The sequence below is a fragment of the Saccopteryx leptura genome, chromosome 11 (genome assembly GCF_036850995.1).
Source record: "Saccopteryx leptura isolate mSacLep1 chromosome 11, mSacLep1_pri_phased_curated, whole genome shotgun sequence".
Taxonomy (NCBI): Eukaryota; Metazoa; Chordata; class Mammalia; order Chiroptera; family Emballonuridae; genus Saccopteryx; species Saccopteryx leptura.
The window spans coordinates 50,092,355-50,118,477 of record NC_089513.1 but is presented as its reverse complement, the minus strand read 5'-3'; the positions used below and the strand labels follow the sequence as shown (position 1 = coordinate 50,118,477).

At 36.1% G+C, this 26,123-nt stretch overlaps 1 protein-coding gene across 1 annotated transcript in view; it reads right to left on the bottom strand.

Annotated features, from left to right (window-relative positions):
* Positions 1–26,123, bottom strand: part of SMCHD1 (structural maintenance of chromosomes flexible hinge domain containing 1) — a 173,213-nt gene that overhangs the window by 90,357 nt on the left and 56,733 nt on the right. The window contains exons 13-21 of the mRNA XM_066353570.1: positions 25,361–25,555; positions 23,557–23,670; positions 22,509–22,615; positions 16,531–16,613; positions 16,263–16,376; positions 15,168–15,245; positions 14,970–15,089; positions 10,556–10,700; positions 2,846–2,942 (exon numbers count right to left, since the gene is read on the bottom strand). Of these exons, the coding sequence (XP_066209667.1) occupies positions 2,846–2,942; positions 10,556–10,700; positions 14,970–15,089; positions 15,168–15,245; positions 16,263–16,376; positions 16,531–16,613; positions 22,509–22,615; positions 23,557–23,670; positions 25,361–25,555 (1,053 nt within the window). The remainder of the gene's footprint in view (positions 1–2,845; positions 2,943–10,555; positions 10,701–14,969; positions 15,090–15,167; positions 15,246–16,262; positions 16,377–16,530; positions 16,614–22,508; positions 22,616–23,556; positions 23,671–25,360; positions 25,556–26,123) is intronic.

Here is a 26,123-nt window from a genome sequence, read left to right as displayed (position 1 = left end):
ATATAAAATTATTTCAAAATAAAAGTGTTTTAAAATCTAGAAATCTTTTTAGTAAGTTTATCTCGGGAAAATCAAATTTTCCATGAATTCAAGTTCTTACTCCAAAAATATCTGAATTAAAAAAGATGTACAAAACTTGATCTTTGATTTGATTACACACTTAAATATAGTAGATAGTACTTAAATTCAGTTCTAATTTAAAAATTATTTTGAGAGGGAAAAATTTAAATATATATTGGAGGTAATGATATAATAAAAAAAGTAATATTACTTAAGTCAATGGTTCTAAAAGTGTATGCCAGGGCACACTGGTGTGCCCTAGATTCCCAGGTGTGCCCTATGGTATTCCAGAGAAATATGTGCCTGTGGGGGACCAAAAACCAACAGGGTTTGTTGAGTTTAGATTTTTGAGGGAAAGAGGTGTGGGGAATTGGCTTAATTCTGCACCGTTCCCATTCGGGACCTGGAATTACAAGCTGCACTGGTTCGTGGCATGTGCCCAGATATAAAAATACAGTTACTCTATTATACCACTTCATTACGGAAACACCGCTCTTTTTGTTAACACATCATTATTACATTTATCATTAACACATCATTATATTATTTTTTAGGTAAATACACCCAAATAAAATGGATAGATTTCTCAAAAAGAAGCATGATATTGAAGAATCTGATTCTGGAAATGAGCAAAAGTTAAGTGCAAATAAAATAGGACTTGAAGGCTGGTAGGCAGAATTTAATTTATAGCATTTTCCATCACTTAACACTGAACAATACGATTGGATTAGAAACCCACTCATGGAAGATTCAAGTGATTTTGGTTTAAAATTAACAGAAGAAGAACTGGCAGCTATATCCACTGATCGGGGATTGATGATTAAACATAAGGAATTGTGTCTTGAAGCCTTTTGGATTTCTATAAAAGAAGAATATGTGGCAATATCTAAAAAAGCTTTGAACATTTTACTACAATTTTCAACATCCTATTTATGGAATTAGGATTTTCTACCTTAACACAATTAAGAGTAAAAAGAGAGGAATTCTTCAATGTGTTGACGAGAAAATGAGAGTTTGCCTTTCAAATATATGCCTAAACATTGAAGAAATCCCTAGGAAACTTTAGGCTCGTGTTTCTCATAAACACACGAATGAAAAAACTTAACATATTCACACTGGGACCTGCTGAATTTACTAAATCTTAGTAAGAATGTATCTATATATAAAAAAAGATAACTTTTTTGGTGTTCTTTTATTTTTTAACCAGTCTATTTTACAATTTTAAAAATTGTAACTCAAAAAATGTAACATAAAAATGTTTTTTAAAATGTCAGAATATATTTAATTTGGTTGAATTTATTTCATTTAATTACCATAAAAACATGCTTAGACTTTATATTTCTTTAATATTTGACTTAATTATTATAACATATTTCTCAGAAATTTGTATATAGTGCGCCTACAATTATTTGTAGAGTTTTTAATACGCCCCAACTTCAAAAAGTTTGAGAACCACTGACTTATTAACCACAGTGTTCCCTTTAGTCATATAAATCTATATAATACCTAAGTGAAAATTACCATGGCCTTGGCCAGCTGGCTTAGTGCATAGAGCACTAGACTGGTGTGCGTAAGTCCTCGGTTCGATCCCCAGTCAGGGCACACATAAGAAGCGACCATCTACTTCTCTTCCTCCCCACCCTTCCCCTTCTTTTTCTCTTCCCCTCTTGCAGCCAGTGGCTCTACTGATTTGAGCATCCACTCCAGGCACTGAGTATAGCTTGGCTGATTCAAGCATTGGCCTAAGATGGGAATTGTTGGGTGGATCCCAGTCAGGGCCCATGCAACACTCTGTCTCACTATCTCCTTCCTCTCAATTAAGAAAAGACAAGAGGCCCTAGCCAGTTGGCTCAGCGGTAGAGCATTGGTCTGGTGTGTGCAAGTTCTGGGTTCAATTCCCCATCAAGGCACACAGGAGAAGCGCCCATCTGCTTCTCTACCCTTCCCCATCTCCTTCTTCTCTATCTCTCTCTTCCCCTCCTGCAGCCAAGGCTCCATTTGAGCAAGGATGACCCAAGGGTGCTGAGGACAGTTCCATTGCCTCCACCTCAGGTGCTAGAATAGCTCCGTCTGCAACAAAGCAACGCCCCAGATGGGAAGAGCATCGGCATCTGGTGGATCCCAGTCTGGTGCACATGGGAGTCTGTCTGCCTCTCCACTTCTAACTTTGGAAAAATACAAAAAATACAAAAAAGAAAAGAAAAGAAAAGAATATCTATCTTACTGGAGCTTATTCCTCCCTACATATTTCTCTTTGTCCAAATACCAAACCCAATTATGTTTACAGAAATGAGCTAATGGTTTCCATATTATTTGTTTCTGTTCTAAGAATTCAAAAATGGATGGAAAAAAAAAGAAAAAGTGGGTGCTGAAAATACCAGGGGCAACACTTTGTAAAGTATATAATTGTCTAACCACTAAGCTGTATACCTGAAACCAATATAAAATAATATTGAAAGTAAACTGTAATTGAAAAATCAAAAGAAAAAATACAGTACTGGATAACTGTACTGAACAATGGCTTTGAATGTGAAAAGACTGAAATAAAAATTGAGGAAGTTAAACGATATTTAATTAATAAATGTTTAACAAACACAACAGTAGCCAGCACACCAATTTTTCTTAGAGATGTCAATGGTAAAAAGGTGACATGGCCTTTATTACTTTTTAAGAACTTAACATTACTGTCATCCTGTTACAAAAGTAGGTTATTTGATTTTAAATTTACAATTTCATTTTTATCTTATAATAAACACGTATTATAACATTTATGTACAATGCTTACCTTGCCTTGACAAGAGTTTACAGGGCCCTTAGCTGTTACACCTCGAATTATACAATTTGGTCCCTTGGTTATTTCTTCATATTGTAAAGACAAACCACTGGAAAATAATAAATTATTTTTCAAGTTCCCCTCCATTACTTACAAATAAGCTACAAATATGTTTTGTTTTTTCTTATGCTCTACACAGGTTTACTTCACTTTTTAAATAGTATTTTTTAATATGAAATAACTGAATAGAAAAGCAAATTCCTATGATTTCTTTTCCAGAGAAAAATGATCCTACAAATATTGATAAGTGATACCAGTAAGCCAAACACTGCAAATGACAGATGTAATGTAAAATGTAAAAAGTGCATATATGGAATTTACAAGGTAGGACTTAAGTAAATGCTACACTATGCATATAAACCAAAGGAGAAAATAAATCCAAATCGGCCAGGTTTAAGCATTTTTTTAGACTTTGCCATGGATTCTTCCTAATCTGTCACCCGATGAGATTTTAGAGAATTTTTGGCATCTAGTAAATGGCAAATTTAGATGAAGTCCAAAAAATCAAATACATATAGCTTTGCAATGAGGTAATCTTGTTACAATATATACTGAGATCTCAAATCTACTACCATGAGTGATCTGATTTCTTTCCTTTCTCTTTTAAAAATTTTTTCTATTTATTTGACAGAAAGAGAGAGAGAGAGAGAGAGAGAGAGAGAGAGAGAGAGAGAGGGAGAGAAGCATCAACTCGTTTAACTTAGTTGTTTCATTTAGTTGTGTACTCATTGATTACATTTCATGCATGCTCTGATTGGGGGTCAAAACTGTGACCTTTGGTGCTCTGGGACGACACTTTGTCCACTGAACCATCCAGCCAGGGCTGACAATCTGATTTCTAAATCACCTTTGAAAGCATGTAAATCCTTAGAGGGTATTTTACTATACCAAGGAGTGAGGCGAAAAGTAAAAAGGAAAAGTACATTTTGATGGAGAAAAAGCCTAATTTGTCTGAAGAATAAAATTTAAACATTTACAAATTTTTCTGAGTAAATCATAAAAATTAAACAGCATGCTTTGCTTGAAAAAAGATGTAAAGTGGCATATAAGATAAAACAGAGTCCTTGAGGAAGATGGCACATTAAGGGTACTCATTTACTTTCACTATTTCATAAAAACTCAGTAATATGATAAAGATTTTTTTAATTTCCTGTAAAAGACAAAGATACAAAAAAGGGAGGAAAAAGAGACAAGGACAACAAAACTTACTAAAACACAGGATCAACAATAGCAAATGACCTAGAAATTGAAAAATAAATTAACCCTACAACAGCAATGGAAAAAGCTGGAAGCCAAGCTATACTACAGAATTCCCAAGAACCACTCAGTACCTGGGGGTACTAGGTACTTCTAGAAGTGGGGTCAAAAGAGAAAGGCAGGCCCTGGCCAGCTGGCTCAGTGACTAGTGTGTCAGCCCACCATGTGGACATCCCAGGTTCAATCCCTGGTCAAGGTACATATGAGAAGCAACCATTAGCTTCTCTTCCCTGCCTTCTCTCCATACTCTCTCCCACTCTCACAGTCAGTGGCTCGCGTGGTTCAAGCATCATCCCTGGGTGCTGAGTGAGAATAGCTCAGCTGGTTCAAGCACATCAGCCTCAGGCATTGAGGATAGCTCAGTTGATTTGAGCATCAGCCCCAGATGAATGTTGCTGGGTGGATTCTGGTTGGGGAACATGCAGGAGTCTGTCTCACTATCTCTCAACCTCTCACTTAAAAAAAAAAGAAAAAAAGGCAAAACAAATAAACAGACAAATAAGTAAATGTTAAAATCTATATCCCCAGATCTCCCTTCTCTGCCTCTGGCAGATGACTAAAAGTTTATTCTCTGAAAAAGGCTAAGGCAGAGACTCTTTAACCAAGAGAAAGCACATAAGTTCAAGGAGAGGGTAAAATACTAAAAAAGAATAGAAAGGATAATCCTGTATAAATGCATATAAACACTGAGACCTTCCCATACCCATTCTCACTCTAGTCTTGTGACTGGATGGGTTAACAACCTGGAGAGCCCAACTATTCCCCAGGCAAAAGAATAAAGATTTTTGAGAGAACAGCCCAACCTAAGGAAAAATAAAAACAAAAAACAAAACCTCAAGATTGATGACAGGGTTTCCCTCCAAGAAAAGGTTACAGACACATCACCCCATACTGGATGGAGTTCGGTCAACAGGATTTCCCACCCTCTGAGTCTCCCCCATCTGCACTTTAGTTCTCCACTCAATTATAAGTAGATAACCAATGATTACCAGAAATCTGAAGAAAAGAGATGACAACCAACATAAAGCAACTAACCTGGAGACAACAGAGATTAGCTGTGTAGGCAAAGTTTTATTCTTTTTTTAAACACCATTAAATTATCAGGGAAAAAAGGTATTACATTCATAAAACAAAAAGAACATCTTCAAAAGAATATTCAGTAAATAGGAAGAACCTTTGAAAATTAATTATGGCAGAAAGGGGAAACTCAATAAAAAATTATAAACTTGAGAAAAATCTTTCAAAAGAGAAAGCAGAAGAAACAAAAAGATTAAGAAAAACAGAAAAATTAGGAAAATCACAGAACCAGTTGAAGATTCAATATTAAATATATAAGGATCCCAGAAATAGAAAAAGTAATGATGGAAGATAGAAAATGAAGTACTTCAAATAATGACAAGACCTATACAGACAGGTACTGATATAAATTTTTGCTCTGTTAAAAATAAAACGTAGAGCCTGACCAGGCGGTGACTCAGTGAATAGAGCATTGGACTGGGGCACAGAGGACCCAGGTTCAAAGCCCCGAGGTTGCTGGCATGAGCACAGGCTCATCTGGTTTGAGCAAGGCTCACCTGCTTGAGCTCAAGGTCTCTGGCTTGAGCAAGGGGTCACTTGCTCTGCTGTAGCCCCCCGCCCCCGCCCCGTCAAAGCATATATGAGAAAGCAGTCAATGAACAACTAAGGTGCCACAATGAGGAACTGATGCTTCTCATCTCTCTCCCTTCCTGTCTGTCAGTCTCTCTGTCTCTCTCTGTTGCTGTAACAAAAACAACAACAGCAGCAAAACAATCAAACAAACAAAATAAATAAAAGGTAGATCATACAAGTGTCCAGAAAGAACACGCAGAAACATGAAAAGGAAGATTAACCAAGTTTAAATTTATCAGCAACAATGAAAGCTCAACAGCAGAAATGAAATGCTTTTATAATTTTGACAGAAAATTAGTGTCTAATTTTTAATTCAATCAATCAAATGTCAGGGTAGAATAAAGACATTTTCAGACAATAATTTTATCTCAGATGTACCCTTTCCTAGGAAACAAATGAAGGAAGAGCTTCAGCAAAAGAAGAGGGACAAGAGATTGTTTTAAAAAAGTGGAAGGCCCTGGCTGGTTGGCTCAGCGGTAGAGCGTCGGCCTGGCGTGTGGGGGACCTGGGTTCGATTCCCGGCCAGGGCACATAGGAGAAGCGCCCATTTGCTTCTCCACCCCCCACCCCCTCCTTCCTCTCTGTCTCTCTCTTCCCCTCCCGCAGCCAAGGCTCCATTGGAGCAAAGATGGCCCGGGCGCTGGGGATGGCTCCTTGGCCTCTGCCCCAGGCGCTAGTGTGGCTCTGGTCGCGGCAGAGTGACGCCCCGGAGGGGCAGAGCATTGCCCCCTGGTGGGCAGAGCGTCGCCCCTGGTGGGCGTGCCGGGTGGATCCCGGTCGGGCGCATGCGGGAGTCTGTCTGACTGTCTCTCCCGGTTTCCAGCTTCAGGGAAGAAAGAAAAAAAAAAAAAAGAAAAAAAAAGTGGAGGATTCACAAAAGATTAAATGCTAAATAAAATAAGCCACTTCACAGATTCACAATTCAGAAATGTTTTCTCAGGGACCTCAGAGCCATCTCTAGAAAGTATAATCATCAAAGAAAACAAAAGCCCCTATCGCACAGTTTCCTGGATCTGACTTATAGTCAGCTGATTCTAAAATTCAAACCCTACATCTAGACATAGATACTTAGCAATTTATCTTAAAAACATGAACATAATGAGTTGTTTCCACTTATCTATATAAAAGAATAATATCTTCTACTGTCTTTGCAATCTATAATAAATTACCTAAGATGAACATTCTGATTTAATGTTTCTCAATAATAAAATTATTGTCTTTCTCTTCTACATTTGCAAAGTATATATTCTAGGTTGGGAGTAATATTTGTTTTTTATTTTATTTCCCCAATACAGAAGACAAAGGAAATCCCCAGGATAAAGGTGAAGGAAGATCACAGAATGAAAATTGTTACTGAGCATTGAAACATCTGGTCTAGACTGGAACACAACACAAGTTCCAAGAAAGATATCTCCAAGAACATGAAACTAATGGATTATCTATGCACTTAAACATCTTAAGACAAGACCAGACAACTGGCAGATGATTTAGGGTTATTAAACTTAGCAAAGAAAAAGCAAAACAACAAAGTTTTGCAACAGAGAAAGTGATTAACATTTACATACACTTGTAATAAAATAAACACTAATTACAGATCAAGCCAGAATATAACTTTATTGAAGAAGAAACAAGTAGGAGGCTTATTTGTAATAGAAGTGGCATCAAAAGAATATGTTTTCATCTACCAAGTCAACAGATAATGCTTAAAACAAACTGAAGATGCAAGAAATAGCAGTAGTCTGGCCAGTGGTGGCGCAGGGACAGAGAGTTGACCTGGGACGCTGAGGTCCCCAGTTCAAACCCTTGAGGATGCCAGTCTGGGTGTTCCTTGGCTTGAGCACAGGCTTGCTCAGGATCGTCAACATGATCCCTAGGTCACTGGCTTGAGGCCAAAGATCCCTGGCTTAATCCCAAGGTTGCTGGCTTGAACAAGGGGTCACGGGCTCAGTTTGAGCTCCCCAGTCAAGGCACATATCAGAAGCAATCAATGAACAACTTAAGTGAAGCAACTAAGAGCTGATGCTTCTCATCTCTCTCCTCCCTCCATTTCCCTAAGTTAAAAAACAACAACAAAAAAAAAAAAAAAAAGAGAGAGAGAAGAGAAATAGCAATATAAGTTACAGAGGTCCTGGCCAGTTGGCTCAGTGGCAGAACATCAGCCTGGAGAGTGGATGGCCCAGGTTCAATTCCTAGTCAAGGCACATAGAAGAAGTGACCATCTTCTTCTCCACCTGCCCCCCTTCTCTCTCTCTCTCTCTCTCTCTCTTCCTCTCCCCCAGACAAGGTTCAATTAATTTGAGCATGTAGGCCCTGGGTGCTGATGATGGCTCAGTGAAGCTTCCGCCTCAAGTGCTAAAAATAAGGTAGCTCAGTTGAGAGCATGGCCTTAAATGGGTAGAGTATTGGCCCCAGGAAAAGGTTGCCGGGTGGATCCCAGCCAGGGCACATGTGGGAGCCCATCTCTCTATCCACCCTCCTCTCATTTAGAAAAGAAGAAAGTTAAAAAAAAAAAAGAAGTTACTAAAAGATTCAAGTGCAAAAGTTAAAAGTGGTTCACTTCTTAACAAGTGGTATATAGGTGGGATGAAAAGGGCCCACGGAGGAAGTGCTCTTTTTTTTATAACAAGCCTTATCAAATGATTTGATTCTTTAGGCAATATATATAAATAATTTTTTAAAATGTAAGTAACACTAAAAATAAAACAAACCTCACCCAAGAAATCCATTGAGGACAATAGACTACTTTACTGAAGATAAACTCACATTGCTATGTCACCAATTTTTTTAAAAGTCCAAAAATTTAAATATCAATATATGTATATGGCACAGAGACTGCCTTTGTAAGAATATCCTATCAAAAATAAGGTGGAAGTTATAATTGATAACAGGTTAACAATTACAGGTATCAAATAATGCACTAATATTTCCCATTTGTAATTAAATGCATTCTTTTAGTGTTTTATTTTTAAACAAACATGTTTAAGTACACTTAAACCTTGAACAACATGGGCTTGAGTTACACAGGTTCACTTATATGCAAATATTTTAAAATAAATACTGTAAATATAATTTTATCTTCCTTATAATTTTCTTAACATTTTTTCTTTAGTTTACTTTTTAGAAGAATAGAGTATGTAATACATATGACATACAAAATATGTGTTAATTGACTATGTTATTAGTGAGGCTTCCAGTTAACAGGTGACTATTACTTCAGTTTGGGAGGATTCAAAAGTTAAACGCAAATTTTTGATTGTACAGCAATGGATGACCCTAATCCCCACATTGTTCAAGAGACAGCTGTATTAAACTCTTTCATTAATGCTTAATATGCAAATGAATGTGATATGTCAAAAGAAAAATATCACTTTTTGCAAATTAAGAGAACAAAAGTGAAAAATTCAGTTTTGAATAGTTTTATACCTATACATTGCTTCTCAAGAACTTAACCATGGTATAAATCTAGACATTAAACTAACTACACCCCACTAATCTGTGAGCTTCTAGGAGGCAAATACAATGTCCTTCTTCACTTCCATATGTCCAGTTAAGCAAATGCCTGGAATATACATAGTACATGTTCAAATGACTGAAAGAGTATATGATTATACTACAAGGGCAAAAAAATATATACAGACAACAAAACAAAGCATACTTAAAAAGTGGGCCCAAAAAAACAAATTTGGCAGCCAATGCTAAAAAGAAATACTTGGCATTCTTGCTCTAAAAACTGATTAAGAATTTCTTCTTAGGCGCCACAAAAAAAAAAAAAAAAAAAAAAAGGCAGAACAATGAAACTCAATTATATCACTGGACACACTGTTAAGTTTCCAAGAGCTATTTCTTATTTTTTTTTTTTTTTTTTTGTATTTTTCTGAAGTTGGAAACGGGGAGGCAGTCAGACAGACTCCTGCATGCGCCTGACCAGGATCCACCTGGCACGCCCACCGGGGGCGATGCTCTGCTGCAACCAGAGTCATTCTAGAGCCTGAGGCAGAGGCCACAGAGCCATCCTCAGCGCCCGGGCCAACTTTGCTCCAATGGAGCCTTGGCCGCGGGAGGGGAAGAGAGAGACAGAGAGGAAGGAGAAGGGGAGGGGTGGAGAAGCAGATGGGCGCTTCTCCTGTGTGCCCTGGCCGGGAATCGAACCCGGGACTCCTGCACGCCAGGCCGACGCTCTACCGCTGAGCCAACCGGCCAGGGCCTCAAGAGCTATTTCTTAATATAAGTCAATTACATCACTCTAAAGGACTATTAAGTAAAGTCAAATTATGAGAAAGGTCTCGCATTTGCATGAAAAGCATATACTTCATTGCTATAGATTTTAAAATAAATCAAACTAAATTACATTAGCAGGCTAAAAACCTAGTGGGCAGTATCTCTCAGTTTAAAGGGCTGTAACTTCTAAGCAAACAACAAAATAAAGACGTTATAACCATTATTACCAGGCAACATCATATCATACTTGCCAAAAGAAATGGAGTAAGAAAAACAGAGCTATCAGTTTTACATAAACACCTTTAATAGTACCTCCAGTCAAAACGTAAACTTTAGGGAGTCAATTTATACATGACCCTGCGGTCACAAAGGATAGCTTCGGCTAAAGAAAGCCTCCAGTATCATAAAAGCCACTAAACATTTTAATGATAATACTGAAGGTAACCACATACAAAATACTTAAGCCAAAAAAACCAAGAGAGTAAATGCTTATTAACAAATATACAAAGTCAAATACGAGTTGCTACTTCAAATTACCTTGCTTCAAGAACTGGCTGAATATCATTTATTAGTGGACTAGTATGACCAAATTCATCCTGAATCACCAGAGGGATATTGAATGGAACTCCAACACGAAAAGGAGGATCCAGAAGACCGAATGAAAACTTCTCCGGCTTACCCTCTTTAAAAACAAAGGTATAAATGAAAAGCAAATTCATTGGTCAGAAAATTCATTGTAGGTCAGAAACAGATCCATTTATATATGGGAAATTAAACTATGATAAAGATGACATTTTCAATCTATGTGAAAATTACATAAATTGTATCTATAATCCACTTGGGAAAATAGTAGTTAGATATCTATCTCATACAATACATAAAAGTAAAATTCTAAAAGTAGAGATTATTAAAATTTAATAAAGAATATATGTATAACCTTATCACAGGAAAAACTAAGGCAACATATTAAATATATAATAGGTTAAAAAATATTTACTTGATAAAGTTAAAATATCTTATTAGATATAATAAACACAGTTAAAAGAGAAGTCCTATATGAGAAAATATTTGGTTTCGGTCCTGGCTGGGTTGCTAAGTAAATAGAGCATCTTCTCAGTTGTACTGAGGTCACAGGTTCAATCCCAGGTCAGGGCACATACAAGAAGCAACCACTGACTGTACAACTAAATGGAACTAAGTGGAACGAGTTGATGCTTTACCCCCCTCCAAATCTAGGGAAAAAATTTTTTAGACAAAGAAAATATTTGTAACACATGTAACACAGGATTAAAATTCAGAAAACATAAAATGTCCTCTAAACCAGTTATTTTCAAAGTGTTGCGTCTAGTCTAACAGTTTCAGCCATCCCTGGGAAATTATTAGAAATACACATCCTAGGGTTCACCTCAAACCTACTTAGTCAGAAACTCTGGGAGTGATGACCAGTAGTCTGTTTTAATGAGACCTCCAGGTAACTCAAATAGAAGCTCTAATTTGAGAACCACAGCTTTCACTACTGAAATAACAGCAGCAAATGCACAGGCTTTTACGGAGCACATAACAGGTCTAATAAAGGCTTTTAAAGAGATGCACAACTTAATAATTTAAGGCATAATTTAACTGCTAACTAGGGCAGTGGTTCTCAAAGTGTGCGTCAGGGTGCACTGGTGCGCCGTAGATTTCCAGGTGCGCCCTACGGTATCCCAGAGAAATATGTGCCTGTTGGGGACCACAAAACCAACAGGGTTTTTGGAATTTAGATTTTTGGGGACAGAGGTGTGGGGAATTGGCTGTAAACTGTCAGTCTGCCCAACCCCCCACCTCACTTGCCTGACTAGGTTGCAAAAGGCTGTTAAGCTGTGGTGCTGGATTGTTTACACTACCCCCTATAATTCCTTGGAAAGACTGGAGGCAAGTTTCTTCTATCCTTTGTTTGGTGTAAAGTTAAGATGATATGTATGATGGGGGTTTTCTGCACTCAACACAATTAAGAGTAAAAAGAGAGGAATTTTCAATGTATTGACAAGAAAATGAGAGTTTGCCTTTCAAATACATGCCCAAACATTGAAGAAATCACTAGGACACATCAGGCTCATGTTTCTCATAAACACAAGAATGAAAAAACACATTCGCACCAGGACCTGCTGAATTTACTAAATCTTAGTAAGAATGTATCAATATATATAAAAAAGATAACTTTTTGTCGTTTTTTTAACCCCTTTTATACAATTCTAAAAAGCATAACAAAAAATGTAACATATAAATGTTTTTTAATGTCAGAATAAATTTAATTTTGTTGTATTTATTTCGTTTAATTATCATAAAAGCACGCTTGGACTTTATATATTTTTTCTTTAATATTTGACTTATTATATTTCTCAGAAATTTGTATATAGTGCGCCTACAATTATTTGTAGGATTTTAAATGCGCCCCAACTTCAAAATGTTTGAGAACCACTGAACTAGGGTAAATAAAAATATAGGCTGGTTAGGAAAGATTATAGGGAAACCAGAACACTCAGTCTGTTGGAGAGGATACTACAACCTTTGGGAAGGCAAACTGACAGTAAATATATCTAAAATGTTAAAGTGCCTTCACTTTAGTTTGGCAATTCTATCTCTTGGTATCCACCCTAGAGAAATTCTAGCACAAAGCTGGATAACTGTCTCCCCATATACCAATATATTGTAGTTTATAAGAGCCAAAGAACTGGAAAGCAATTAAAATGTGTATCGACAGAAAACTGCTTAAACTACGGCACCCTGATACTATGGAATGTGTTCCACAGTTGTTAAAAAAAAATATGGAAGATTTAGATGTGCAACAAGTAAAAATCTCAGTGGTGGCCCATCTCATTCAAGAAGACAAACTGATCACAAACACTTGCTTAGATCAGCTCTCTCCAAAACCCCATAATAATGACACTACAGAAATTTTATTTTAATGAGAGAGGGAGAGAGAGAGAGAGAGAGCGAGGGAAGGACAGACAGGAAGGGAGAGAGATGAGAAGCATCAACTTGTGGCGGCACTTTAGTTGTTCATTGATTGCTTTCCCATATATGCCTTGATCAGGGGGCTCCATCGGAGCCAGTGACCCCTTGCTCAATCAAGTCAGCAACCTTGGGCTCAAGTCAGTGACTATGGAGTCATGTCTATGATCCCACACTCAAGTTGGTGACCCCACGTTCAAGCTGGTGAGCCTGTGCTCAAGCTGGTAACCCTGGGGTTTTGAACCTGCGCCCTTAGCATCCCAGGTTGATGCTCTATCCACTGCTCCACAGCCTGGTCAGGCAGAAATTTTTTTTTTTAAAGAAGCCTAAGCCTACAAAAACAGCCAAGAAGAAAGACAACAGTAATAGAATATGAAAGATGGAGAATATATAGATAAGTGTCACTGACTTAGCAGAAAGAACCAAGAAACTCAAATCCTCAATCACAACTAAGTAAGCAGAGAAGCAATCTAATACATTCTGTAGCACACCTAGAAGTCTCAGGAATAGTTGAATCAAGTTGGATTGAAAGGGAAATAAAAAAGGAAGACCTGAAGTCTATAGAAAAAATAATTCCACAATCCCCACCATTCGAGTCAGCTGCCTTCCTCAGTCCCAGCAACAGACAGGGAAGACTTAAAAGAGTAGGTCTAAGGAGTAAGGAAAACAGCAGTGTCAAAAGTGTCAAAATTTACTAAAAATAAGAAAATCAAGTGAAAGATTATATAGTAAATGTGAGATTTTCAAGTCTTCTCCAGCTTGGCTCCCAAAATGCTGGCAGCCAGGTGTGTATCCTCCTAGTATGAGACTAGACAGCTCCACTCTGAGGACTGAACAAAAAGAAAAACCTAAATATTTCCACATCATAATCTCCCTAAAATAAAAGCTCTCAAATGTCCTATTCTTTTTTTGTTTTTCTGACAGAGACAAAGAGAGAGACAGAGAGAAAGACAGATAGGGACAGACAGACAGGAAGGAAGAAAGATGAGAAGCATCAATTCTTCGTTGCAGCACCTTAGTTGTTCATTGTTTTCTCATATGTACCGTGACTGGGGGCTCCAGCAGACCTACTGACCCCTTGCTCAAGCCAGTGACCTTGGGTTCAAGCTGATGAGCTGTACTCAAACCAGATGAGCCCGTGCTGAAGCTGGCAACCTCAGGGTTTTGAACCTGGGTCCTCTGAGTCCCAGTCTGATTGCTCTATGCACTATGCCACTGCCTGCTCATGCTCAAATGTCCTATTCTTAAATGTGAGAAGAACACCACTCATATAAGAGAGCATTTAATAAGAAAGACCCACAGCAAACATGAAAAAAAAAGTAACATGGAAGAAACATGTCGAATAAAGTTTAAAAACTTTAAGAAAAATCATCACTATTATTATAGGCTCAGAGAATTAATAAAAATTAGTGAATCCATGAGGTAGGAAGACAGTACACTAAAAGGAAATAAACAGGGAATGAAAAATACATTTTAGAAACTAAAAATAAAATGACAGCTTAAAATAAAAAACTCAATAGAATGTGTAGAACAGATAGAATTTAGAAAAAACAATTATCAGTACTTCAGTCAAGAGGTCCAACATCTTAATTTCAGATGTTAAGAAAGACAAACAGGAAATCAAAGTAATTCAAGGAAAACTCCTAGAATTTAAAATTTCAGATATTGGGACATACAAAAAATAACTAATTCACTAAATATTTGAGTGTTGGAAAAGAAGGATTCACATGCAAAGATCAAGAATCAGAATAGCTTTAGACTTTACCAGCCACAATGAAAGCTAGAAAACAATGTCTTTAAAATTTAGAAGAAATGTAACTGTCAAGAAGAATTTACAGGTCATTTAAGAATAAAGTGCTCATGCAATTGGTTGCACATCTTTTACTAAATTATCAATCTATTCCTCCTTAATTTAAAGTGCCACCTTTGGCATATACTTATGTGATAGTGTTTTGCTTACCTATAACAGAAAATTTAATTGCTTTAGATGGCAGTGGTCTTCCAGCGTAAGTGTCTGCATTACTTTCATTTAACACAACTTGTAATTTCAATGTATAATTCCCCAACTTTTGAATATTTTCTGGAAAAAATTAAGAAGAAATTATAAATCAAGGCAATATAATACTGATATAATTTTTTAACTTTCAGAATAACTTACCCATTTTTTTAAACCAGTAAGGCCATTTACCTCCATGTTGACTAATATGTGAAATAATTTCTTTATTTCCATTTGAAGCTTAATAAAAGAAAACAAAAAGCAATATTTATACTTGTGAAGCTGAATACAGAATATAAATATAAAATATCACAACAGCATCAAATATTTCTTTTTCTGTGGTAATTTTTTTAAATTAATTATTTATTTTTTTAGAGAGGAGAGAGACAGAGAGAGAAAGCAAGGAGAGAGAGAGAGAGAGAGAGAGAGAGAGAGAGAGAAGGGGGGAGGAGCTGGAAGCATCAACTCCCATATGTGCCTTGACCAGGCAAGCCCAGGGTTTCAAACCGGTGACCTCAGCATTTCCAGGTCGACGCTTTAACCACTGTGCCACCAAAGGTCAGGCCTTTCTGTGGTAATTTAAAAACTACTTTTGAAACTCTTAAAGACCTAAAGCTACCCTATGCAAGGTAACAGCATAATGAAAATTTACTCATTCAGCTCACTAAATTCCCTCATTTCAATTCCTAAGAATTATCTGTAAATACACTTGGATAGGACAATCAAAAGAATGCAGAAATATATTTTGATAATAAAGTTCACTTTCTCAGCCCTGGCTGGTAGCTCAGTGGATTGAGCATCAGCCCAGCATATGGACGTTCCAAGTTTAATTCTTGGTTATGGCACACAAAAAAATGACCACCTGCTTCGCTCCCCCTCCCCTCTCCTTCTCTCCCTCTCCCCCTCCCACAGCCAGTGACTTGATTGGTTAGAGTGTTGGCCTCGGGTGCTGAGGACGGCTTGGTTGGTCTGAGTGCATAAGCCTCAGGCACTAAAAATAGCTAGACTGATTTGGCCCCAGGCAGGGGTTGCCAGGTGAATCCAGGTTGGGTGCATGCAAGAGTCTGTCTCATTATCTTCCCTCCCCTCACTTAACAAAAACTCAAATTATGCATAACACACTTGAAATCCTTAACATATAAAATCCAATGGGCCTATCAGACTGCTAGGTGATCATTAATTATATAAAGATATTTAAACCTTTACTATACATTTAAGGACACTATTAAAGATCCAAATTAATTTGTAAATACTTACAGTGTAATATAACTTTGAGCTCAACCAGGAGTTTCTTTGAACCACCATGACTTGTTCCTGGAAGCTTTTGCATTGCTTCCCCTTTTTTATTTAGTATTTCAATCCTTAGCGCACCTATTGGTCCAAAATTTAAAGTAAGCAGAGAGTTTTAGTTACACCTAATGAATCTGACAATTCTGATACGTCTTCAAACTGCACTTTAGAATTGGAAATTAAGACACAAAAAAAGCCTTTCTTCAGTATTAAGAAAAACAAACCAAAAACATACCAATGGGGGTTCCAGCAGGCCTAATCTCATTAGGCTGCAATTCATCTCCTTCAGGCCAAGTTACTGACAATCTATCGGGGAGCCTAGTAGAAAACCAGCATATTAATGTTTCACAAATGGTGTTAATTATGGTCTTAACTAGAAAAATAGAAGTTAATAGAAACGTTAATATTTATTTCTCATATATTTTGAAAGGTTAAATCTGAAATTCTGTATGACTAATAATTTAAGTTTTCTCCCTAACCATCATAGTAGCTACTAAAAAAGTCAGGCAAAAACTCTTGGTACTGAGCCTGAAATTGCCATTTTTTTGTGAATTTTATATTCATTTATAGTATAATTTACCCTTTGGAGATGGAATAAATTCTTAAGAATAGAAGAATTACTAGTGAGAATCAAAATGATTACATCATTAGCTATACAAGTCACAAATTGAGTTTTTTATTCCCATTTCCTTTTACTCCTTTTGTACTAATCTCTACTTCTCAAAATCACTACAATTTTATTTTTTAATTTTTAATTTATTGTGTTAACATGGATTCAAGTATTCCACTCAATATAACAGCCTCACCCTACACCCCCGTGTCCTCTACTATACCTCCTTTGCCCTGCTCCCCCAGATTCCCTCCCTCCTTCTTCTGGGATTTGCTGTCCTGTTTATCTGTATCTATATGTATACAGTGTGTCCGTAAAGTCATGGTGCACTTTGACCGGTCACAGGAAAGCAACAAAAGACGATAGAAATGTAAAATCTGCACCAAATAAAAGGAAAACTCTCCCAGTTTCATACCTATTCAGTGCAGTTCGATATGGGCTCACGCACAGATTTTTTAGGGCTCCTTAGGTAGCTATCCTGTATAGCCTCTACAGACTCGTCACTGACTGATGGCCTACCAGAACGGGGTTTCTCCACCAAACTGCCGGTTTCCTTCAACTGCTTATCCCACCGAGTAATGTAATTCCTATGTGGTGGCGCTTCGTTATAAATGCGCCGATATTTACGTTGCACTTTGGTCACAAATTCGAATTTAGCAAGCCACAGAACATACTGAACTTTCCTCTGTACCGTCCATATCTTGACTGGCATGGTCGTGGGCTGCTCCGCTGTATACAAGGTGTTATGTCATCATCTGCGCATGCGCACATGCTGCCACATCATCCTACATAAACTTGGAGGGTTTCCTCTTATTTGGTGCAGATTTCACATTTCTATAGTCTTTTGTTGCTTTTCTGTGACTAGTCAAAAGTGCACCATGACTTTACAGATGCATTGTATATGATTTCACTAATCCCTTCACTTTCTCTGATGTCATCCCCTATTTCCCCTTCCCTCGGAGAGCTGTCCCTCTGCTCCCTGTGACCCCGCCTCTGCCTCTATTCTGTTCTTCAGTTCACTTTGTTCATTAGATTTCACATATAAGTGAGATCATATATTTGTTTTCCTCTGCCTGACTTATTTCACTTAGCATAATAATCTCCAGGCCAATAATCCATGCCATCGCAAAATGTAAGATTTTCTTCTTTTTCACAGCTGCATAGTAATTCATTGTGTATAGTACCACTGCTTTTTAATCCACTTGTCCACTGATGGACAACTAGGGCTGTTGCCAGATCTTGGCTATTGCAAACAATGCTGCAATAAACATGGAATGCATATCTTCTTTTGAATCAGTGATTTGGTATTCTTAGGATATATTCCCAAAAGTGGGATAGCTGAGTCAAAAGGCAGTTCCAGTTTTAATTTTTTGAGGAAATGCCATACTGTTCTCTACAGTGGCTGCACAGTCAGCATTCCCACCAGCAGTGCAAAAGGGTTTCTTTTTCTCCACACTTTCGCCAGCACTTATTGTGTTGACTTGCTAATGAGCGCCATTCTGACAGGTCTGAGGTGGTATCACATTGTGGTTTTAATTTGCATTTCTCTGATAATTAGTGATGTTGAAAATTTTTTCATATGCCTATTGGTCAAATGTATGCCCTCTTTGGACAAGTGTCTATTCAGTTCTGTTGCCCATTTTTTTAATGGATTGTTTACCATCTTGGGGTTGAGTTTTAGAAGTTCTTGATAAATTTTGGTTATTAACCCTTATCAGACATATTGATGAATATGTTCTCCCATTGTGTGCATTGTCTTTTTATCTTATTAATACTGTCTTTTGCTGTGCAAAAGCTTTTTAATTTGATATAGACCCATTAGTTTATTTTGTCCTTTATTTCACTTGCCCATGGAGATAAATCAGCAAAAATATTACGAGAGACATCTGAGAGTTTACTATGTTTTCTCCCAAGATGTTTATGGTTTGGCAACTTACATTTCAGTCTTTTATCCATTTTGAGTTTTTGTGAATGGTTTAAGTTAGTGGTCTAGTTTTATTTGGTAAAATTGGACAGTGCATGTACCTGTCCAATTTTACCAACACCATTTATTAAAGAGACTATCTTTACTCCACTGTATGCTCTTACCATATTTTGCAAATATCAACTGACCATATGGTATGGGTTTGTTTCTGGGTTCGCAACTCTGTTCGATTGATCTGTATGCCTGTTCTTATGCTAGCACCAAGCTGTTTTGATTACTATGGCCTTGTAGTATAACTTGATATCAGGAAGTGTGATACCTCCCACTCTGTTCTTCATTTTCAAGATTGCTGAGGCTATTCATGTTCTTTTTCGGTTCCATGTAAACTTTTTGGAATATTTGTTCTATATTTTTGAAGTATGCCATTGGTATTTTAATGGGAATTGCACTAAACTTACAGATTGCTTTGAGTAATATAGACATTTTAATGTTTATTCTTCCTATCCATGAACATGGTCTATGCTTCCACTTGTCTGTATCTTCCTTGATTTTTATTTTTTCAATGTCTATGACTTTCTGAGTACAAGTCTTTTACCTCCTTGGTTAAATTTACTCCCGGGTACTTCATTCTTTTTGTTGCAATGGGGAAGAATATTGTTTCCTTAATTTCTTTCAGACAGTTTATTGTTGGTGTATAAAAATGCCACTGATTTCTGAATATTAATTTTATAACCTGCCACCTTTCCAAATTCACTTATCAAGTCTAGTAGTTTTTTAACTGAGATGTTAGGGTTTTCTATGTACAGTATGTCATCAGCAAATAATGACTTTTACTTCCTTTTCCACTTTGGATGCCTTTTATTTCTTCTTCTTATCTGATTGCTGTGGCTAGGATTTCCAGAACTATGTTGAATAAGAGTAGTGAAAGGGGGCACCCCTGCCTTGTTCCTGATGTTAAGGGGATTACTTTTAAATTTTGCCCATTGAGTATGATATTGGCTGTTGGTTTGTCATAGATAACCTTTATTATGTTTTATCATGTTGAAGTATGTTCCCTGTATTCCCACTCTCCTGAGAGTTTTGATCATAAACGAGTGCTGGATTTTATCAAATGCTTTTTCTGCATCTATTGATATAATCATGTTATTTTTATCCTTGATTTTATTCATGTGATGAATCACATTTATTGATTTGTGAATATTCTACCAGCCTCACCTCCCCAGAATAAGTCCCACTTGATCATGATTTGTGACTTTTTAATGTATTGCTGGATCAGTTTCCTAATATTTTGTTGAAAATTTTAGCATCTATGTTCATCAGGGATATTGGCCTATACTTTTCTTTCTTTGTAGCGTCTTTACCTGGACTTGGAATTTGGATTTGCCTCATAAACGAAGCTTAGAAGTCTTCCCTGTTCTTGAATTTTTTGAAATAGCTTGAGAAGGATGGGTGTTAGTTCTTCTTTGAGTATTTGGTAAAAATTAGCCTGTGAAGCCATTCAGTCCTGGACTTTTGTTTGCTGAAAGTTTTTTGATAACTGTTTCAATTTCATTTGTTGTAATCTGTTTGTTTAGGTTTTCTGATTCTTCCAGACTGAGTTTTGGAAGAATGTATGTTTCTAGGAATTTATCCATTTAACTGAGGTTGACTAATTTTTTGTCATATAGATCTTCATAGTATTTTCTTACAATCCTTTGTAGTTCTGCGGTGTCAGTTCTTACTTCTCCATTTTCATTTCTAATTTTATTTGAGTTTTCTCTTTTTTTCTTGATGAGTCTGGTTAAAGATTCGTCAATCAGGTTTACCATTTCAAAGAACCAGCTCTTGGTTTCATTAACCTTTTGTGTTTTTTTTTTTAGCCTATATCATTTATTTCCACTCTGATCCTTATTATTTCCTTTCTTCTACTTCCTCTGGGCTTTATTTATTGTTCTTGTAGATGCAGGGTTAAGTTGTTTGAGATTTTTCTTGCTTCTTAAGGTATGCCTGTAATGCAATGAACTTCCCTCTCAGGACTGCTTTTGCTGTGTCCCATAAGTTTTAAGTTGTTTTATGTTTTTATTTGTTTCAAGGAAATTTTTATTTCTTCCTTGATCTCGTCGTTAATCCGTTTGTTATTTAACAACATGCTCTTTAGTCTCCAAGTGTTTGAATGTTTTTCAGTTTTTCTATAGTTGTTTCTAGTTTCATGCCATTGTGATCAGAAAATATGCTTGATATGATTTCAATCTTCTTAAATTTATTGAGACTTGTTCTGTGTCCTAACATGGGGTCTATCCTAGACAATGTACCATGAGCACTTGAAAAGAATGTATATTCTGCTGCTTTGGGGTGAAAGGTTCTGAAGATACTAAATCCCGTTGACCTAGTGTGACATTTAAGGCCACTGTTTCTTTGTTAATTTTCTGTCTGGAGGATCTATCCATTGATGTTGGGGGGGGTATTAAAAACCCCTACTATTATAGTATTGCTGTTGATCTCGCCCTTTAGGTAAATCAAAATCTGCTTTATATATTTAGGTACTCCGATATTAGGCACATAGATATTTACAGTGGTTATATTCTCTTGTTGGATTGCTCACTTTATCATTATGTAGTGACCTTCTTTATCTCTTACTGTAGCCTTGTTTTTAAAGTCTATTTTTTCAGATGTAAGTACTACTACCCTAGCTTTTTTTTCATTTCCATTTGCGTGAAATCCTTTTTCCATCCTTCACTTTCAGTCTATGTGTATCTTTTTGTTCTGAGGTGGGTCTCTTATAGACAGCATATATACGGGTCCTGTTTCCTTATCCATACAGCTATCCTGTCTTTTCATTGTAGCATTTAACCCATTTACAATTAAGGTTATTATTGATATGTACTTATTTATTTCCATTTTATTCTTTAGATCTACAATTCTCTTTTTCTTGATTTTTTTTTCCTTTGCTCTTTTTCCAGCAGGCCCCTTAACATTTCTTGCAGTACTTGTTTGGTTGTAATAAATTCCTTGAGTATTTTTTTGTATGAAAAGCTTATTATTTCCCCTTCAATTTTAAATGATAGCCTTGCTGGATAAAGTAGTCTTGGTTGTAGGTTCTTGTTTTGCATCACTTTGAATATTTCTTACCAATCCCTTCTGGCCTCAGATGTTCCTGTTGAGAAGACGGTGTCATCCTTATGGGGGCTCCTCTGTAGGTTATGAACCGCTTTTCTCTTGCAGCTTTTAGTATTCTTACTTTGGCACTTTAATTATGATGTGTCTCAGTGTAGGCCTTCTTGGGTTCCTCTTTAATGGAACTCTCTGTGCTTCTTGAACTAGTGTGATTTTTTCCTTCATCAATTTAGGGAAATTTTCAGCTACGAGTCTTCAATTTTCTTTTTCTTGAAGGCCAAACAATATTGGTTTTTCTTTAACATACACTAATCATATTGCTTATAATATTGAAACTTTATATATATTATATATGTTAATTTACTCCTTTTTCTGTAAAACAAATATAGGATTCTGTTTTTTATAACTAGAGCTCTCAATTTCTCCATATTAAGTTTGTCACAGTGTGTACATCTAGACTACAAGTGTCCTATTAGAAGACTTTAACAACACACTTAAGAATAGTTAAAAGCACTGAGACTGCACTAAGATTCAACCTCTTGATTTTTCTTTTTATTTGTATCTTACATCCTGAAATGTAAATTACCTTGCCATTTCATCTTCTACATATTTTTTTACAGCTTTCTCAGCAACTGTCCTATCCAGCTTTGCAATTGGCACAATTTTTGTTTCATCATACAGTGCTCGAGGTTCCTGAATCAAGAAAATAAATTTATACCAGCTTTTGAAAAAAACTGAATTTAGCTGTCATAAAAACATTCATATACTTCTTCCAAAGAAATATATTTTACCCTCATTAATATATAAATCATAATAGTTATTATTTCATTAGATATCATTGTTTATCTCCTTTTTTTTCTGTGACAGAGAGAGGGACAGATGGGAACAGACAGGCACACAGGAAGGGAGAGAGATGAGAAGCATCAATTCTTCATTGCAGTACCTTAATTGTTCATTGATTGCTCTCTCATATGTGTCTTGACCAGGGGAGCTATAGCAGAGCAAGTGACCCCTTGTTCAAGCCAGTGACCTTGGGCTTCAAGTCAGCGACCTTGGGCTCAATCAAGCCAGTGACTATGGGGTTATATCTATGATTCCACACTCAAGCCATGGAGCCCGCGCTCAAGCTGGATGAGCCAGCACTCAAACCAGTGACCTCAGGGTTTTGAACCTGGGTCCTCTGCATCCCAGTCCAACACCCTATCCACTGCACCACTATCTATCTGGTCAGGCTGTTTATCTTTATTTTCCATGTTACCTCCTTAGGCCTAATTAAATATCTTTCAAATATTAACAAGAACATGGTACAGGGATAAAACCCATTCCAGTTTTGGAAGCATTAATTTTTAAGATAGAATTCTGGCTCCATTGTTTACTAGTTTGTATGCCTAGAATGAAATTTGTACTTTACTAAATTATTGTGATAAGTAGCAATAATATATGTTAAACACTAGGCAAACAGATAAGTTCTATAGATTATTAAAAATATCAAATATGAAATATATACATGCTAACACTATGCAATGGAAAAAATAAATGCAAGGAAAATACTGCACCTTTATTTCTACATTTATGCAAAGTTAAGTGGTACCAAAAGTCTTTCAATAAATATTTTGTATTACTTGCTGTCGTACCATTGCAATTTGAACCTCTCCGCCCGTAGCATATACTTCTCCATCATGATCACCATAAAGAAAAAATTTTTCTATGCTTCCATAAAAGAGAGGAAGTGTCTTGATTGTCTTGACCTAATATTTAAGTTTCAAAAAAGGCTTTAGTGTTAATATTTACTAAGAGAAACAGGTGTACTATAATAATTATTCCACAAACCATTTTATACAAATATTTAATAATTAATAATTAATAATATATTTTATTGAACATTATAAACAATATATGTATAACATATTATGTATAATATAACATTACAATATGTATAATATGTTATACATATTATAATTAGTATTATTTATTTAATAATATGTAAATAAAATTCCAATGACTAATAATCCAATAAAGTTGTAATTGTGAAGTTCTCCACTTACTCCCATATTTTGTAAAGACAACAGTACCTTCTTCATACAACAATTTCATGACCACACGTGTCTAAAAGATCCATAACTCCTCCAAAGTCTATTATAAATGCCAGAGTAACTCAAACCCTTTCCCCCATAAAATCTGGCTTTCCGACTATGAACAATGACTTACAAAGTCCAAGAAGTTATCATTTCCTTCAAATAAATTAGTTCAACACATGCCTATACTTCTTGAGAAATCTGAGGATAATTTCTATTAATCCAATTCAGACATCCTTGACAAGGACCAAAAGAGTTTATAGCCAATCTACCTTTCCAGCCTCTTTTCTAAACTATTTCTCTTCACACACCTATAACCCAACTCCACTGCTTGCTGTTTCTCTGAACTTATGAATGTTCTTGTCTGTGCTTACATTACTTCTCTGAGAAAGCATTCTATACAACCATCACATAGAATTTGACGAAGTTGATCACTCCCTCCTTGTAATTCTTCACTTAACTTCAGGTATACCTTATTCTCCTAGTTTCCTTCTATCTTACCAGCTTATCCCTTTTATTCTCCTTTCTCAGCTCCCGTGTATTCTAATTCCTAAATGTTAGAAAAGCAAGGCTACAGCTACACAAAGTACTTCTAGTGACTGTATCCAATTCTGATGTTTCAAATATATCATAATGATTCTCACATTAATGGAGAGAATGGACATCCTTCTAACTCTGTAAAAACTTTTATAAACCTGAGCCTCTACCTCTTTAAGGTTGTTTTAAATGTCATTTCTTGCACAAAGAGTTTCATGATTTACTCTCTTCTCCCAGGCCCATCCAAAGTCAGAAAATTCTCTCCTTCTAAAATGTCAAAGCACTCACTATTCATCCTCTTTTCATAGCAGTTATTCCCTTCTCACCTATTATTATTTATGTTTAGGTTATCTCTATTTTCAGGCTGTATTATCCCTAAGGACAAAGCATATCTAATACTATAGATCTCTGCAATTTACACAACATAGTCAATAAACACATTAACTTATAAGAAACAGATACTTAGTAAAATTAGCTAAGAAGTCAAAATTTCGTATCACATTAGCAAAAACACTTAAAATCTTCTTTTGCGTAAAGTTTATTATAAGAAACAATTTTAAAAACCTTGTTAACTGAGCCTTAGACAAAAAACAGATTGTTGTTTTTTTTTCTAATGCCATGCTAAATTACATAATTAAAGTCACTGGTTTTTTCCTGGCCCCTGAGGAGCAAATCAATACATCCATTTGTAGAGTTGTTGCTATATTCTAATACATCTAACAAATGTCATCCCAGTAAATTCAATAAAAATTTTTTAAAATTCTAATACATCTAATTTAGTTTCAAATTCTACCAAACATTAAATCTAAAAATAAGTTAAACCTACCAGCTGTCCTGCTTTGTATACTTTTCCATCCCATTCTATTGCTGAGTATGTGGCCCAGGGGCCCTGCTTTTTAGAAGGAAGATCAGAACGTGTAATTATTCCTTTAAAAAGTGTAAATTTTATTTGTTTGTCATATTTTTCATGACAGTCCTTGAGCCATAAAGTAAATTCTCTGTCAATTTTCATTCGTTGCTCCTGTAAAATTTTAAAATGTTCTATGAAATAAGGTCAATAAATGCAACCATTGACATTTGTCATTCATTCCATTTTCCTTCCATAGACCCACCCCAGAAAACCTAATAAAAAACTAAAATATTTTGCTGGATCTTTCTCCCATACAAATTTAGATTTCTAATAAAACCATTACTAAAGAAAGCAAATCTTTATTATTAATCTTGGATAATAGTCAACACCAACAATAAAGTTTTTCTTCCCCGCTCTATATCCTAGGATACACCAAAAAATGAAGAGCAGCAGCAGCAAAGTAGGAGACCTAGCTGGCTATAAGAGGTAAATGGAAATCTCACTGTGAATCAGGCACATTCTCAATAGGGCAATAAATATCTCCTTTTATGTATCAAAAACAAATATATACACATATAGTATGTAAATATACCATATATATATGGTATATCTATGGTATTAAAATGTCATGAAGAAGAGCAATTAGGAGAAAAAATTGTCCAAAACAGGGTCCTTATAAGAGTAGTAAGAAAAGAAAAAGGCTGAAAAAACCCTGATAAGCAAAACACATTTTTCCTTT